The 18,010-nt window shown below is 28.8% G+C and overlaps 2 protein-coding genes across 2 annotated transcripts; one reads left to right on the top strand and one right to left on the bottom strand.

Annotated features, from left to right (window-relative positions):
* Positions 1–3,922: 3,922 nt before the first annotated feature.
* LOC124910550 (ethylene-responsive transcription factor ERF003-like) lies at positions 3,923–4,623 on the bottom strand. The gene is made up of 2 exons (XM_047451216.1): positions 4,447–4,623; positions 3,923–4,344 (listed from the first exon to the last, which is right to left on the bottom strand). The coding sequence occupies exons 1-2, from the start codon at positions 4,527–4,529 to the stop codon at positions 3,933–3,935; spliced, it is 495 nt and encodes a 164-aa protein (XP_047307172.1). The 5' UTR covers positions 4,530–4,623; the 3' UTR covers positions 3,923–3,932.
* Positions 4,624–14,374: 9,751 nt separating this feature from the next.
* Positions 14,375–17,564, top strand: LOC124945707 (aspartate aminotransferase, chloroplastic). Its single transcript, XM_047486187.1, has 11 exons — positions 14,375–14,513; positions 14,723–14,791; positions 14,882–14,959; positions 15,066–15,260; positions 15,351–15,389; positions 15,478–15,567; positions 15,659–15,767; positions 15,857–15,966; positions 16,366–16,509; positions 16,669–16,835; positions 16,925–17,564. The coding sequence occupies exons 2-11, from the start codon at positions 14,723–14,725 to the stop codon at positions 17,319–17,321; spliced, it is 1,398 nt and encodes a 465-aa protein (XP_047342143.1). The 5' UTR covers positions 14,375–14,513; the 3' UTR covers positions 17,322–17,564.
* Positions 17,565–18,010: the final 446 nt, after the last annotated feature.

The raw sequence follows: 18,010 nt of genomic DNA, 5'->3' as shown, positions 1-18,010 counted from the left end.
TTTCGGGACATGAAAGGGGTGTTTCTTGTCCCGAAATGGTGGTTTAGGGTCCCGAAAATGTGTTTCGGGACCCGAAACGGGTGGTTTCGGGACCCGAAAGGTGGTTTCGGGACCCGAAACGGGTGGTTTCGGGTGGTTTCGGGACCCGAAACGGGTGGTTACGGGACCCGAAACAGGTGGTTTCGGGTGGTTTCGGGACCCGAAAGGTGGTTTCGGGACCCGAAACGGGTGGTTTCGGGACCCGAAACGGGTGGTTACGGGACCTAAATTGGTTTTTTTTTAACTTCATTTCTTCTTTATGTGGTTTCAGGAAGGAAGTAGTGTATGTATCCGAGCATACCAATATCAACATAGAGCAATTTCAATCGATGAAAAGTAGATGCCATGTTGAAAGTGGTATTATTGATGCTTGGGCAAACGTTATGACACTGCACTGCAAAATGGGCTCCGAAGCGAAAATCGTTTTTTCAACAGTCCTTACGGTAAGTCTCTATATCTTTCATTATTGTATAAACCAATTGTCTTATTGTCATGTTGACTTAATTTGCAGGACTTTTGGAGAACGAAAGAGCTTTTTATTGAAAGACTGATTGAAGAAATGAGAATTTTCCAAATAACACCCGAAGACATGAAAACTGTTAATCTGGTAAGTTCAATATGCTTATATTAAATACTTATTCTTGCTCATATATGTCATCTGATTCATGGTCATAATTTTGCAGATATTTTTACCAATTTTATACGAAAGTCATTATTATGTTGTTGTCATCAACATTGCGAAGAAAGTAATTGAAGTCCTCGACAATCTACCACAGGACCCAGATATAGAATGGGAACATAAATATGTTACAATTCGGAAACTGGTATTGTTGAAGTGTTTTTTACACATAATGTATGTTAAAGTGTTTATGTTTATTAACTTCTTTTGTAAAACAGGTTGAAAACGTTGTGGAGTACTTCAATACTATCGACCAAGAGATCTCAACCCAAATTGCCCAATTCCCGGTCAATGTTTTAAATTTACATTGGCAAGACAGTTCAAATAAAACGGATTGCGGAATATACTGCATGAGACATATTCATACTTACTGTGGCAATGCAGATTGGGAATGTGCTATAAGCCAAAAAAATGTAAGTTAAATATTTTCACATTTTATTTGTTTCACAAATCTTTAATAAATAACCGGTGAATTATCATTTTCTTAGGCAAAGGGAATCATTGAAGCTTTGCGAGCCAAATACACCGCAATGATCATCCGTTCAAGTTTGAACCGAAATCTGAGGAACCTCTTCATTAAGTATCTGGAAATTTTAAAAGAAGATTGTCCTGAAACATATAAGTTGTTTAAACCAATTATAAGCCAAGTATAAATTTTTTGTCTTCAATTATTTTCTAGTCTTTAATTATAGTCTTCAATTATAGTATGAGTTAAAAAACAAGAAAATAGTATAATATGAGTTGAAAATGTCATTTCGTGACAATAAAACAAGTATAATATGAGTTGAAAATGCCCAAAATTGTCCTTTGACATAAACAGGTATCCATTTAGATCTTTCCAAATACAAAGATTTCAACCAAACATTATCTTCCAACTGATAATCTTCAATTAATCTATTCCAATCCTCTTCACATTGTTGAATATTTATGGAATTGTATACTATGTTTTTCAGCCTCTTCTTTATTAGATGATATTCAGTATGGCTTCCAAGTTTTATAGGAAGTTTCTTCATTATATGCCACAAACAAAATCGATGATGAGTTTTAGGAAATACCTTCTCAATTGCAATCGACATGGATCGACATTGGTCTGTGATTATGGCATTTGGAGGTCTATCATGCATACATTCCAACCAAGTTCTAAACAACCAAGTGAAAGAATTTGAATCCTCACTTGACAATAATCCACATCCAAGCAAAATGGATTGACCATGATGATTAACACCAACAAACGGAGCGAAATGCATGTCATAGCGATTTGTCAAATAGGTTGTATCGAAAGAGATAACATCATGAAAATCTTCAAAGGCAGCCTTGCACCTACCATCTGCCCAAAACACGTTTTTAATTCGGGATTCCTCGTCCAAATCAATAAGGTAGAAGAAGTTTGAGTTCCTGGTTTGCATTCTTAAGAAATAATTAGTGAGTGCTTCAGCATCCCCAATCCCTAACCTCAACCGTCGTGCTTCTGTAACGTAATTTCTACATGTCCTCTCATCGAAAGACATGTTTTCATACCCTCCAGCTTCAACTACAAGTGATTGAAATGTTTTGGCCACAGTTATTCCAGCTTCATCGTTTGTATCCAATCTTCTTTTTACATTTCCGTCAATCACTTTGTAGGATCTAACATGACGTATTCTCTTTGGGCTTAATGTATGGTTGTGCTCAAGAGAAATACTTGTTATCACATATTCCCCTTCATTTCGAACAACAACATTAATCTTTGCTTTACAATCTGTCTTCGTTATTGGTCTAGGCTGATGAAACTTATTTTTTGCCTTCGATTCTTTCATAAAACTCTTGGCACAACCAACGCTGAAATATTTCCTCTTACCACCTACATTTTTGCTCCCTAATTTGGTAATGCCGAATCCCGTTAAGTGGGCATATGATGTGTAGAATTCAAGAAGTTGTTCTTCGGAGGAAAATGTCATTCCAACACTAGGAATGTGACTGCAAAAATTATGTGAAACCGTAAGAAAAAGTCCATAAAACACCCATTTCGGGTCCCGAATCCAACCATTTCGGGTCCCGAAACAACCCGTTTCGAGTCCCGAAACCACCTTTCGGGTCCTGAAACAACCTTTCGGGTCCCGAAACAACCAGTTTCGGGTCCCGAAACAACCAGTTTCGGGTCCCGAAACCACCCGTTTCGGGTCCCGAAACCACCTTTCGGGTCCCGAAACCACCTTTGTTGTCCCGAAACGACCTATTTCGGGTCCCGAAACAAAACAATGTTTGTCCCGAAATGGTTGGTTTTGACCCTTTCTTGTCCCGAAACGACTCATTTCGGGTCCCGAAACACAAATTTTTTTTACCCGAAACACAACATTTTCTTACAAGACACCACACATTTCGGGACAAGGAAGGACCCTTTCTTGTCCCGAAACCACTAGATCTGTTCAGGGTACCTTTGGGGTTCAACGGGGGTGGATCTGTTCAGGTTAAGTTCTTCATCTACTGGGTTGTTCAAGTTTGGTGCTTCTGTATCCTGAAAATTCAAACCGTTTAAATCCATATATACATCTGTAAAATGTAAAACCCTAGATCTGTAAAATCTAAACCCTAGATCTATAAAATCTAAACTCTGGATCTATTAAAAAAATAATAAAGATCCTTAAAAAGGATACCATTGAGAAGTAAATGCAGCCGTGGAAAAGAAATAAATGCAGCCGGAGAAGAGAAATAAATGCTGCCGGAGCTGGAGAAGAGAAATAAATGAAGCGTTTCAGAGAGAGAAAGGAATGCAGAAATATGAAACCCTATTGGGTGAAAGAGGATATGCAGAAACGTTTTAATTTTTTTTTTTTTTTCTTTCTCTCTCCTAGCTGGCAAGGCCACGTAGGATTCGTGGCCTTGCTTTCGCTAGTCATTCGTTGTATTTATCATTTCTCTAAAAAATAATAATAAAGTTAATCAAGTTAAATATTGATATGAGTGTTTAATTTAATATTAAAAATAGTATGATAGATAATGTTACTTTTTAATATGAGAAAATGATTTAAGTTATATAGAATATCATAAACATTAGCAACTCTAGTGAGTAGTTATTTTTATCTGTTAATAATTAGTTTATGAATAAATAATGAATATGATGGTAAAGCAATAATAATAATAATAATACAATTAGGTTTTTATAATTAGAAATGATTTTTTATAAAATGGGTTAAATATATTATTAGAGAAAGATCTACTGGGGGTAATATGGGTATTAGATAGTATTAGAAGAGCAGAGCTCAATAGAGCCGTAATGGATGAGTTCTTCAATCATTTGTTCAATGTCTTCATCTTCAAGCATCTTCAACCTCTCGCTGCTCTCAACAACTTTCTTCTTCTTCTCCGGCAATGACCAAATGCTTACGTCATTATACGCCGCCGTCGCCGGTCGGGGAGGAGGAGCCGCCACCGTTCTTTTAATTTGGGCAAGCGACGCCATGTAGCATTTCTGCAATTTAGCCGTTAATGTCGCCGATAAGAGCTTCGAAGCCGACGACTGAGCTGCCGTGGGATTGTACGGGAAGTTAGTTCTTGCTCGGGACCCGCACATTAGTCTTGCTGCTTCGTCGTAGGCCACCGCAGCGTCTTCTGCTGTCTCGAACGTCCCCAGCCAAATTCTGGTCTTACTGTAGAAAACAAAAATAAAAAAAATGGAAAATTGAGAAATCTGGTAGGGATGATGATGATGATGATGATGATTTGGGATGGGATGGGACCCAATTACTTACAGGGTTGGATGGCGGATTTCGGAGACCCAAGAGCCCCAATGCCGTTGTCGGACGCCTCTGTATCTCTGTTGTGGTCTGGCCATGGCGATGGGGATGCAGAATTGTGAAGATTGCCCACAAGGTAGGTGTTTGTGGAAACGCCTGAAAGGAAACAGAGTATGTTTAAAAAAAGGTGTTGATTTTTGTAGTGGTGATTTGTTTGACAAACTCAGAGTGGTCTCAAATTTCTTCGCCTCCTGGCAACCAATTTAAGCAAGAAAGTGGAACCCACCTATTCTTTTTTTAAAAGCTAACAAAAAAATTGATTTTAATAACTCTCATTTGGAGTTTTATTTATTTATGTTTTGTCAGTTTTTTAAAAATCAAACAAGTACTTATGATTTAATTAGTAAAAAATATATTCTTATTTTATCTCTATATATTTTAATATAAAAAAAATATTATTTTAATTAAATAAATTAAAAACTTAAAACAATATAGTCCCAACCGGGAGTCTTAGTAAAAATAGTAGACTTAAGAAGCAGAAGCATGGTTATTTTTTTAAGGATGACAACGAATATCTTACCAGCCATCAGTGAAGTACTTATTCCGTACCCGATTTTCATTTTACTATTCAACTCCGAACTAGATGGATATATCTATTTTTTCTATATCCCTGATTCGTCGGGTAGTCGATCCCCAATGGGTACCCTAGTACCCGATTAAAATATAAATTTTATATTTTACTTAAAATGAATTTACAACAAAAATATTGAAGAATAACTAAATAATAAATAAATTTAAAGTAGTAATATAAAAAAATAATAGAAGTATTATTTACCTTAAGTGTGTTATAGATTCAAAGAGATAACAACTTTGTTATATTACTTGAAGAAAATATTATAGAGAAAATGTTGAAAAGAATTAAGAGATGAAAATGAAAAAATGATAGAAATATTTTTTTTTATAGTTGAAGATAAAGAGATGAAAATAAAAAGTGATTAAAAAGAAATAAGATTTTTATTATAAAAATAAATGTAAGAAATAGTAAAGTGTGGGTACGAGTGAAGTGTGGATAAAAACAAAATAAATTATGTAATTATTAGGAAGAAAATAGTGTCGATGATATAATATGTGAAATTAATCCTTAACAAAAAATATATAATACTTAACAATAAATATATATATATATATATATATATATATATATATATATATATATATATATATATATATATATATATATATATATATATATATATATATCGAGTTTGAGTTTCGCACCCTCCCTATCCTCGATCCTGTATTCAATTGGATACTTTCTTTCCTCCTTCTACCTGAACCCGACCATCGAGTACTCATTATCATCCATAAATTGTTCTTTATCATTTAAATAAATAAATAACTCAAATAATATTTTTTTATTGAAGATAATGGTTTTTTTTGACAAAATCCTCAAATAACCAATATAAAAGAAGCCCTTGATTGTTAATTTTTTTATTTTAATTTTTATTAATTTTATAAAATTTTAAATATAAAATATAAAAAATAACATTATAATAATTTAATCAACATCAAGATTGAACTATCTTGTTTATAACGTAGATGTTATCAAAAATTCAAATAACCTATGTTTTTATTATTCAATTTAAAAAAATAAATGTAATAATAACCCAACATCTAATTAGGGGTTATTAAAAGTGTTCAATTTGTTAAAAAAGAATTATAAAATAATATATTAAGGTATTCATTAAATATTATTTCATTATCATATATTTATAATATCACTCAATTTAAAATATTCTTTATTTAAAAAATTAAAATTTTATCATTATATATTAATATATTTTAAATATTTTTTCCAAAAATATTATCACCATTCATTAATTTTAAACAAACTAAATTATTTGAATAAGAAATCCAAACAAGCTCTAAGCTCTTGAGGAACATTCAAAAAGTTATATAAAATGTATGAATAGAAACTAACCAGGTGAAGTTATGGGTTTGTGAGAAAACAAAATAAATAAAGAAAGAAAGAATTGAAGAGTTATTATAGTGGGTAATCATTGATAATTATAACAATAAAAGGAGATATTCTAAAAAAGTAAACAAGAAAGAGTAACAAAGGACAGAACAATTAGAGAGGGTTTACAATATAGGGGTGTTAACATGATTAGGTCAATCTTTTGGGATCAATAAAGAATTAAGACCCTAATAATTACACTAAACCAATCATAATTATATTTTCAATCACTCACTGTTGTGGAATGAATCATTAGACATGTGAAGGTTGGTTGTTTTTTATCAATTAAGTTTTAATTTCAAATCAATTAAGAACATGATTATGTCAGAATTATTTAGTTAAAAATATCAAACTATTTAAAGTTAAATTTATTGTAATTTTAAACATAAATTGTTCTATCTTATTTCAAGTATGTATGTTTATGGATTAAAATCTCACCAAAAACAATTTTATTTTAAACTTTTTAAACTAGACCTAGGACAATAAAAAAATATATCGATATTTTTCTATCGGGACAACCCAAAGCTCGGGGCAAATCTTTTTCTTTTCAACCATTTATTATACTTAATAAGTAAATTAGATAGAAATTATATAATTTGGGGGAAGATGCATGCATTCTCCATTGATTGAGTTGCCATAGCCCATATGCTTTCCTTTTCAGTCAAATTTAACCTGATATGGTCATCCTATATATGACACTGAATCTAGTGTGACATGGGACTAGAATGAATTATTAAAATGAAAAAAAAACATATATTTAAATGTTCCAGGAAATAATCAAAACAATACATATTTGTTTTTCAAATATTTCTCAAGTTTAAAATCATTACAAAAAGAAGAATAAAGATTTTTGTATACCCACTAAGAACAAAGTTATAGAGTAAAGTGAGAATATATTTGATTCGCAAATGAGCATATAACTGGTTACACCTATATATCATAAAATAATTTGACCATTATTTAATGAAAAAAATAAGAGGAAAAAATTAAGGTTTCTAGATAGTTTAATATGAGAAGTATAATAAATAAGATAGTGTAATGCCCCCTGAATATGATGTTCATCCACGTGCTCAGTACACAGCCCCATGTTGTAGAGAGAGAAAGTTTTTGGCTCTATCTAATTATATATATATAATTACTTATATTTATTTAATTACTCTAATCCAATTAAACAATTTTTTTTTATACAATATAAAAACATCACTCCAACCAATTAAAAAAATATCTTGCTGATTAATTTTAAAATAACATTAAATAAACTAATGTAAACAGATAACTTCTATTAATTTTCTTTTCAATCATATTTAAGTTAATTCACATCTATCTATATTATATATATATATAATGATGCTTAATTTTTAAAGTGTTCGGATCGTCGAGTCGAGAGTTGTGGTTAATTTGAATATATATGTGAGAGTAAATGGATACTTAAGTCGGATTGTGAGTTGACCCGTCTATAGACTTAAAACGGTTAAAAATAAAATTAAAAATGTTATAGGTATGATTCGAATTTGCAACCTAACAATATGTGAGAGTAAATAGATATTTTGGTCGGATGATAGGTTGACCCGCCCATAAACATTTTTATCGTAATATTTACGATTTTTTATATTATTACTCGTGAAAATGCACGGGATACATGCTAGTTAAATTAATGTTATATTTTGTTGGTTTCATCGTATTCTATTTAATCGAATTAATTTTTTTTGTCTCAAAATTTTATAATCCTAATAATACTTTCAATTGTTGTGGATCATTTGTATTTTTTCAATAAAACTGAGATATTTTATACGGAGGAGGATCACTTATCAATAACATTTAATGATTGGTACAATTTTTTACTATTTCGATCATATATATATAATTTTAATTGTCGCTCATAATTCTTTTATGAATATTCTGACACGGTTTAATTGGTTCGTTTAATTTACTCTATTTCAACACTTATTATTTAGGAATTAACTCAAATCTTTATAAAATTCTTTAACAAATTACATGGTTATTGGATTTTTATTTTGTGAGTTTAATTTTTATAAATTATTTATGCAATTAAATATTTAAATTATTAAATTTTTATTTTAATTTTACAAATTATCTTGTATTATTTACTAATTGATTTTCTATACATAATTCTTATTTAAATTTAATAAATTAAGTGACAATTATCAATAAAGATTCAATTCCAAATAAAAATAGTAAGTAAAGGAATAATATCTTAAAATAGTAATAAAACTATACTATACTACTTAATTTCATTTTTAAAATATTGAATTTTTGTACTAAAAAGTATTTAAATATATTCAAATCTTGAATTTAAATTTAGTTATGCGAAATTATAAAAGTAAAATGTTTTTATTAGTTATTTTAAATTATTTCATTTAGGTTATCTAATATCTACTGTTAATGGGCTGGAAACTGAAAAAGAAAACCCGCTTAAATTGCGTAAAAGGTGCCGTGATAACGGAGAGGAATGAAAGGCCTTGTTTGATTTGTTTGATGTAGGCATTTTTTTTTTTTAATAATCAGATTTTCCTTTTAAAAAATTATAAAAGTTAATGGAATTATTTGAGATTATTTACATGAAATAACTAATTTTTATATTACATTTTTAAATATTATTAAAATAAATTAAATAATAATAATTTAAAATGTTTTGATTTATGAAATAACTATGATATCATTAGGATGATTTACCAAGGCAGGTACATTATAATTAAACCTTTACAGACAGTAATTTTCCTCTTTAGGGTCCCACTTAACGCGTTGGGTCCCACTTTTAGCTTAGTGACCAGATACTGTTAAATCAGACTGTTAAGGGTTAAAATGTAACAAAATATTAAATAAAAATAAAAGAAACTTTGCTTATTTACCCTATTTGCTTCTTAGATAATTACAAGGAGGGTTAAATAATTAAAAGTAGTAAATATCCTTTCACTTATCGAACCAAATTTGTGTCATATAAGTTATAGTAATAAATTTTTAATATAATTGTACTTACAATTTTTAATGTCTATTTCTTCACTTACAAATCCTTTATATTAAAATAAGAATTTTTATTTTAAAGTAAAAAATATAACACCTCACATTTTGAATTTTAATTCGTCGTAAAACGTTTTAAGTGATCAGTTTTAAGTGATCAAGCGCTCGTTTGATGAAATAGTTTTTTTTTTTTTTTTCCGATAAAATACAGTTTTTATTCCAAAACAAAATTACAATATAATTTATCCTCTCTTTCTAAACTATCATTCTCTCACCTATATTGTATATTCTAAAGTTAAAGGATAAATTAGTCTTTAAATTTTAAAAACTAATTTTTTCCTAATTTTTACCAAACAATAATTTTTTAAGATAAAACAAAAGTAAAACCCAAAAAATTCTTTTCTCAAACAAGCCCCAAGTGATGCCTTATAAATAATGTAATAATGTTGTATATATATTATGTTTTTTAAATGATTTATATATAATAAAAATTGCTTAAGTACAATTATTCAAACTTTACATAAGAGAAAATAAATAAATAAAGTCAAAAATATATATATAAATATTGAAGAAGCATAATAAAATATTTAAATGAATCAAAATATTAACACATGCTTATTTTTTTTATAAATTTTAATTAAAAAATAGATAATAAATTTAACAAATTAAAAACTCAAATAATTTATTTTTATATGAAAAAATAATAATTTAAATAACCCAACATCATAATATTTAAAATTGTATTTTTTTAATAGTTAAAAAAAATGTTAAATTTATTCTAAAAATGAGACACTTTAATTTTGTGCAGATTTGGATGAAGATATATATATATAAATAATTAATTAGTTAACGTAATGATTTTTGTTAACTGGCATGTACTAAAAATGAAAGAAGAGAAAGACGCGGTTTCTTTTGGAAGTAAGCAAAGAAAATAAAATTTAGGGTTTTGAAAGTGATTGAAAACCTATCTTTCTCCCGCCATCACATGCACATTTCTCCTTATAATAATAAACTTTTCATTTTCTTCCATTTATATATTTATGTACCAAGTCAAATTAATTAAAATTTACATGTGACTGACATTAATGTTAATTTATTTTAATCAAATTCCATTATTATTAATGTGTCGTCATCAAAAGCTTTATAAGATTTTTTTTTTCTATAATCAAAGTGCATTATTGTGATGTTTTATATAATGAAATATTGATATCTATAGAATAGGAAAGGTTTAATCTAGGGTGGTAAATAGTCAGTCGAGCTTAAACCAGCTTGAGTTCGAGCTCAATTCCATTAAATATTTATTAGTTTGGTTCGAGCTCGAACTCGAACGAGTTTATAAATTTGAGCTCGAAATCGACTATTTATCTATAAGCTTGATTCGGCTCAAAAAGTTTGAACTAAAATTAAATTTTCAAACTTAAATTCAAACCAAAATTTATTTTCAAAATAAAAATATCAAACTTCCCTATCTATTCAACCAAATAAATGATTGAGTAACTTGAATTTACTAATTCTCGAATGAAATAATATAGAAATAAAGTGATAAAAGAAAAAAAAATATTGTAAATAAGTGATAGAAATTGTGAAGATTGAAACAAGAAAATTATTTGTAAATAAAAAGAAAAATTATGAAAATGAAAGAATGATTATGAATAAGTTAGAGAAATTAAAAAAAAAATACAATATTCATATAATTTGATTGTTAGAATATATTAATATTATATTTCGTCCATATATTTATGAAATATATTTATAAAAGTATATTATATTGTAACAATACATATAAACTTTGAAAAGATTTATAAGTTTGATATTTTTGTGTGTATAAAAATAATAATAATAATAATAATGTGGTTTTACATATAAACTTAGAACAAGGTGAAAATAAACAAAATTTAAATTTTAAGTTTTAACATTAAAATAAATAAAAGATATATTATTTAGTAACATATTCGGAAAAACTTGACAAGTCTTCGAACAAATATTATGTGAAGTTGACTCGAACTTAATCAAAGTCAAGCTCAACTTAAAGAGCGATTCACGAGTAACTCACGACTCACAAGTAACTTAACTCATTTTCAGCTTTTTTTTTTTTTTTTTTTTTTTCATACACAAATATTGAAAACCTGATTTAACTGAACATTATATATAAATAAATATTATTAGCTGGATGTTATTTGGATTTTAGTAATATTTTCAACAACTACTTTATCATTGAAAATATGTTCCATTGTTCAAGCAAAATGGGCAGTTTGAATTGGGCTAGTTTCTACAGTTTGGGCCTAAAAAATTTCGGATTAGCTTGAGCTTCATGGTTCATATTCATGGGATCGGGCTGTTAGGATAACTTGGTGTTAATTAAAACTGGGTTAACACATGATTAGCCTAATTAAAAACTTTAATTTTTGTCACAATCTTATTTTTTTGGAAAATGATATAAAATCAAATTGATTTTCTTTAGTTATTTTATTCATTTTAAATTAAAACATTTTTAATGAAAAATGAATTTAAAAAATATGTGTTATCTTTTACCAAAAAAATAAAATAAAAATTAGAAGAACTTTTTTTGTTTTAGTTGTCTTAATGGATTCATGTAAATTATTTTCTAGACAATTCAAATTATAATGTAATTTTTATTATTATTTAATATATTGTTTTAAGTTAGTTTGATTATACAACCATTTTTTCTAACCGTGATATTTTTGTTCTTTTAGAAACCATTTTGTTAGTTAAATTATCTTAGTGAATTTTATTAATTGTGATTTTATACTTATATGTATTTTATAAAAGAGTTGTTACATTGAATTGAGCTTCATTTCATTATTATTATTATTATGAATATAATTGAGTTTTGGAGAGTTTGCTAGTTTGGTCAACTACATAGAGCCACCCTAAATAAGAAAATATGTTAATTTGATTTATAATTTCAATCACTTAAAATAACAAGATAAGACCACAACCATTGCTTTTGCCAAAAATATTATTCCATAATGTTTTTGTTAGTCAATAGCTAAACTATTTCTGAAGGGCCAATTCCAGTTCCTTTTGATTTAAATCAGGGGTTAATTTGCAATTAAAATAATACTTTCTTGTTTTGACATGAAAAAAATAGCATATTAAGTTTGAAGTGATTTATGCATTTTTCAATATTTTATGGCAATAGAATATTATAGCAATAGGCATTTGAAGCTAACATATTTTGCAAACATATTACAATGGAAAATAATTTTATTTAGAGTCAGATTTGTTGTCTCACAAACCGTCTTTTATATGTCCATACTTCAAAACTGAAAAAAAATACATATTTATATTAAATATGGATTTGGAATCTACATTAACTCTAAAATAAACTAAATTTTAAAATACAAGAGACATAAGATACTGATTGTGAGACAGCAAATTTGCTCCCTTTATTTATTTATTTTTTTCGTTTTTACATTAATACACTCCAAATGTAACATTATTATAAAATGAAAACATGTTTGTTATTTAACCGTGGTTGAAAATTGGGGCGTATCTTATCTAGTGTTTTATAATTATTTATTGTTTATATTCCGGTATTACACTTATCATATATATAAGTCATTATTCAGCAAAATGCATGTGATGGAATTATTAAGATGATTATTTTTATTTAGAAACCATTTTAATTATTATTATAAACAAACAAAGTGAAATTATTTGAGTATGAAATAAATAATAATAATTATTTGAATTGATAATATTGCTTATCAAACGAGCCTAAAATGAATATGTTTTTGTTTATCAAATTAAATCAATTTTTCGAATCGTGTTCTTAAAATAAAAATATTTGAGTGTCATTCTTCAATTATAAAAAAACAATTATTGTATATTGGTCAAATTATTAAATTGAGACTCATTGTTTGGTTAATTAAAATTTTAGACTTTTTTATTTTAATTTCACACCACAGAACATGATTTTATCTTATCGATTTTAATCGTCGTTAACTTATTATTTACGTGACATTTATAATAACTAAATAAAAGATAAATTGTCACTAATTTAACTATCAATATTTGAGAGGATGGATGTTTTAATATCAAATTTCAAAAAATATAGTTAAAATTTTCAATTCTTTCAAATTTTATAGTTAAATTAGTGACATTAATTTTTTATCTATTTATTAATTGAATTGTCATATTTGACTCTTATTAGGGTCAACTGAGATTTTAGACATATTTTTCTTAAACCTCACAATTTAAAATTATTTATTGTTAAAATTATACCAAATCAGATTTTGTCTTGACAGTTTCAAATGCGTTTATTTATGGTATTTATAAATAAATAAATAAAAGATTAATGACACTAATTTAAATATCAAATTTCATCAAATTAAAGGTTTTATTTATTGATGATCTGAAATTTGATAGTTAAAACCCTAAATTCACTTAAATTTGATATTTAAATTAGTGAAATGAATATTTTATATATAAATATAATTTAGATAATAAATTGAAGACGTTTGAAATTGTTAAGATAAAATATAGTTTTATATAATTTTAACTACAATTTAAATTTAAATTGTGATGTTTGAAATAATATATTCCAAATCTCAATTAACCTCTTACTAAAGAGCAAGTTTGACTATTTAGTTTTGTTTATTTATTTATATATACAACATAACTAAAACCATTAAATACAAAACTTTTTTCTATGTTCTTTTAATTTAATTTAGTTTTTTATATATATATATATTTATAAGAGGAGTGATAGAGAGAGAAAATTTGGTGAGGAAATGATATGACATCATCTTCATTAGAAAATGTAAAAGTGGGAGAAAAAGAGAGAAAAAAGAGATATTATTTAATTTTTTTTAACGAATAAGATTATAGCAAGTCATTCCCTCAACTAATCATTTCTCTATTTATAATTATATTTATTTAATATTTTTCCATTTGTTTATAACCTAAAAATCTATTTTGCCCATTTTCATCATATTCCCTCGATTTGATCGTCACCTCTCTATTTGTATGTTCACTCTTCTACACAGAATCAACCATTTCTCCTTCTCTCACTCTCTCTCATTTATTCTAACGCAAAGCTTCATTCGCCTTGTATTCACAGGTATGACTCATTGATATTTTGAAGTCTGAATCTCCTTTTCTGGACTCAATTCAGTAGTTTCATTAATTTTGCTGTTTGATTGCTGAATCATCACTGTTTAATATATGATTTCCATCGCAAAATTGTGTTTTCTGTTCTTCGATTAGAATTCCTCTATCTGCTTGCTATCCGTTCTTAACTAACTAGTTCGATTACGTGATCTGATACAGATGGCTTCTTCATTGCTACATATCACCTCTTCTGTGTCTGCTTCAGCTTCTTCGCTGCAGCACCGCAAGGTGAGACGAATCTGACATATGTTCTGGTTATGGAAGATGAAATTTGGCACTGATATGCTATGATCTCTCACTTTCTTTCTATTTGAGCAGAACGAGTTGATGTTTTCTACCTTTGATCAAACCGGTTACCTTAAGAAGGATAATAGAAATTTATTTATGAGGACTAAGGTGCTGCTTCTCTTCCATTTCACATAAATGAATGATTGAAACTTATTCACTGAGGAAAATCCTAGATTAAGTCGAATATTTGATGAATTTGTTCTTTCATCTACAGTCAAATGGTAGAATATCTATGAGTGTTGCAGTCAATGTTTCTCGTTTTGATGGAGTTACAATGGCACCTCCTGATCCAATTCTTGGAGTCTCTGATGCATTTAGAGCAGATACAGATGTTAAGAAGCTCAACCTTGGCGTTGGAGCCTACAGAACAGAGGATCTGCAACCTTATGTCCTTAATGTTGTTAAGAAGGTATATATATTTTCATTATTCAAATATTTATGCATTATTCTGTGATGAGATTTTCCATGTAACTTGTACCATATTCTTCTACATTTGCAGGCTGAACATCTTATGCTAGAAAAAGGGGTTAACAAAGAGGTGCTTAATTGAATTTCATTGAACATTCTGATATTTTCTCTTACTGCTATTGCTTCGAAGGAGTTCTTACAATATTTCCCATCTTCAGTATCTTCCAATTGAAGGTTTAGCTGAATTCAACAAGGTTACAGCAGAGCTACTGTTTGGAGCAGATAATGAAGTTATTCAACAACAAAGAGTATGCTATGATTTCAGAAACCCTAATGCTATTATATTATACTACTTAATTAATCTCCTATATCGTTCAACTTGGGTATTTCTTTCTTTAGGTTGCTACTGTTCAAGGTCTTTCAGGCACTGGTTCTCTGAGGCTTGCTGCTGCATTTATTGAACGATATTTCCCTGGGGCAAAAGTACTGATATCATCACCAACCTGGGGTGAGCAAGTAACTTCATTTGTAATTCCTTTGATTTTGGTTTTATTTTTCTGCCGGGAATGATGATTAGGAATATGAACCCTTCTTCAGGTAATCACAAGAATATTTTCAATGATGCTAGAGTTCCTTGGTCGGAATATCGGTATTATGACCCCAAAACAGTTGGATTAGATTTTGATGGGATGGTATCAGACATAAAGGTAATACACAAACTTTTAAAGACCTTCATCCTCTTCTGTTTTGAACTATTTTCACTCACTTTATCATACATGTCTTCCTGTTACTTGTGCAATAACATGTTATAAATGAGATCTCTATCTGAATCAATGCTTTTATTGGTTGTTATCTAGAATTTTGCACTGAAAGCACCTTGTTTGAAGTGGGGGAGTCATAACAATTGTATACTGTGCTAGGAAAAGAGTCAAAAGACCCTGGTCTAAAAAAAACTATTAAGAATTCTACCTTTTAGTTTCACATAGGTTATATCACTTTTATGAAAGTCATCCACTCGTCGCTTCTATTTAACTTTCAATTTGTTCTTATCACATCAATTTTTTTTATCTGTCTGCTAACCTGTTCAATGTACTATATTTTTTCAGTCAGCTCCTGAAGGATCTTTCATACTACTTCATGGGTGTGCTCATAATCCAACTGGCATTGATCCAACTCCTGAACAATGGAATAAAATTGCTGATGTCATTGAAGAGAAGGGCCACATTCCATTCTTTGATGTCGCCTACCAGGTATTAATTACTGCACTATATATGGGAGTCAATTTACTTCCTTTGTTACTTCTTCCTTGGCTTAGTCATGGAAACATTGCAGTTTTCTTCAGTGAATAAAATGACACACTATTTAGGGTATACAATTTTTTAGTCATGTTTGTTTGTATAAACATGTAGGGATTCGCAAGCGGAAGTCTTGACGCTGATGCATCATCCGTGAGATCGTTTGCTGCACGTGGTTTGGAGCTCTTTGTCGCTCAATCATACAGCAAAAATCTCGGTCTTTATGCTGAGAGGATTGGAGCAATCAATGTTGTCTGCTCCTCATCTGATGCAGCAGTAAGGTAATGAGTTTATTAGCCCCATGTTAAAACTGAAAAAAGAAACGCATAACAAAACAGCCCAATTTATATAAGTCATTATGTATGTGTAGGGTGAAGAGTCAATTGAAAAGAATTGCAAGACCTATGTATTCGAATCCTCCCGTTCACGGAGCTAGGATTGTCGCGAATGTGGTGGGAGATCCAACTCTGTTCAATGAGTGGAAAGAGGAGATGGAGTTGATGGCAGGCAGAATCAAGAACGTGCGAAAAGAGTTATACGACAGTCTTTGTGCTAAGGATAAGAGTGGGAAAGATTGGTCATTTATTCTTAAGCAGATTGGTATGTTCTCCTTTACTGGTCTAAACAAAGCTCAAAGCGATAACATGACAGATAAGTGGCACATATACATGACAAAAGATGGCAGATTGTCTTTGGCTGGTTTATCTTCAGCAAAGTGCGAATATCTTGCAGATGCAATCATCGATTCGTATCACAATGTCAAGTGATCTTTCTGGTCTGATGAGCCAATTCATATATTGAAATGTACTGTTTATTTGTGTACTGAAAATGGTTAAAGCTTGAGCTATAAAACTTCTAATAAGGCACATTTTACCTGCATTTTTTTTTGCCATGGAAGGAACTTGGTCTCCTTTTAACAGAATTTGACAATTGTACTTTATATATATATATATATATTATTGTCTAATAATGGTCTTACTAATAAAACCTCTCTTGATTTTTATGGTAAATCTTGTGATTTTTTTTTACTATAATTAAGAAATGTTAATAAAGTGATATAAATTTACTTATCAATGTTTAGAATATAGAAGGCTTAAGGCTATGTTTTTGGTTAAATTGGAATTGGAATTGAAGTCTAATATTTCAGAAATTATTTTAACAATTAAATTTTGCTAGTGATTAATTTTTTGTTACAGTTTTGAAATTTCACATGTATCAATATCCAATGTGGATTATAGTTGATTCTTAGTTGTGATTTAAAATTTTAAATAAATTCCTATGGTAACATAATATTTTTTATTTTTATTTTTTATTTTTTTTTTTTTTTTTTTCAAGATTTAGTATTTTATTTATTTAAGAAATTTAGGGCATGCTTGGTACGTGGTTTTTGGTTGGTGGTTTTGATTCTAGGATATTGATTTGATTCCCGGATACTCATGAATCATCCAATCCTCTC

Source organism: Impatiens glandulifera, chromosome 7, assembly GCF_907164915.1.
Source record: "Impatiens glandulifera chromosome 7, dImpGla2.1, whole genome shotgun sequence".
NCBI lineage: Eukaryota > Viridiplantae > Streptophyta > Magnoliopsida > Ericales > Balsaminaceae > Impatiens > Impatiens glandulifera.
This window is presented reverse-complemented; position numbering and strand designations above follow the sequence as displayed.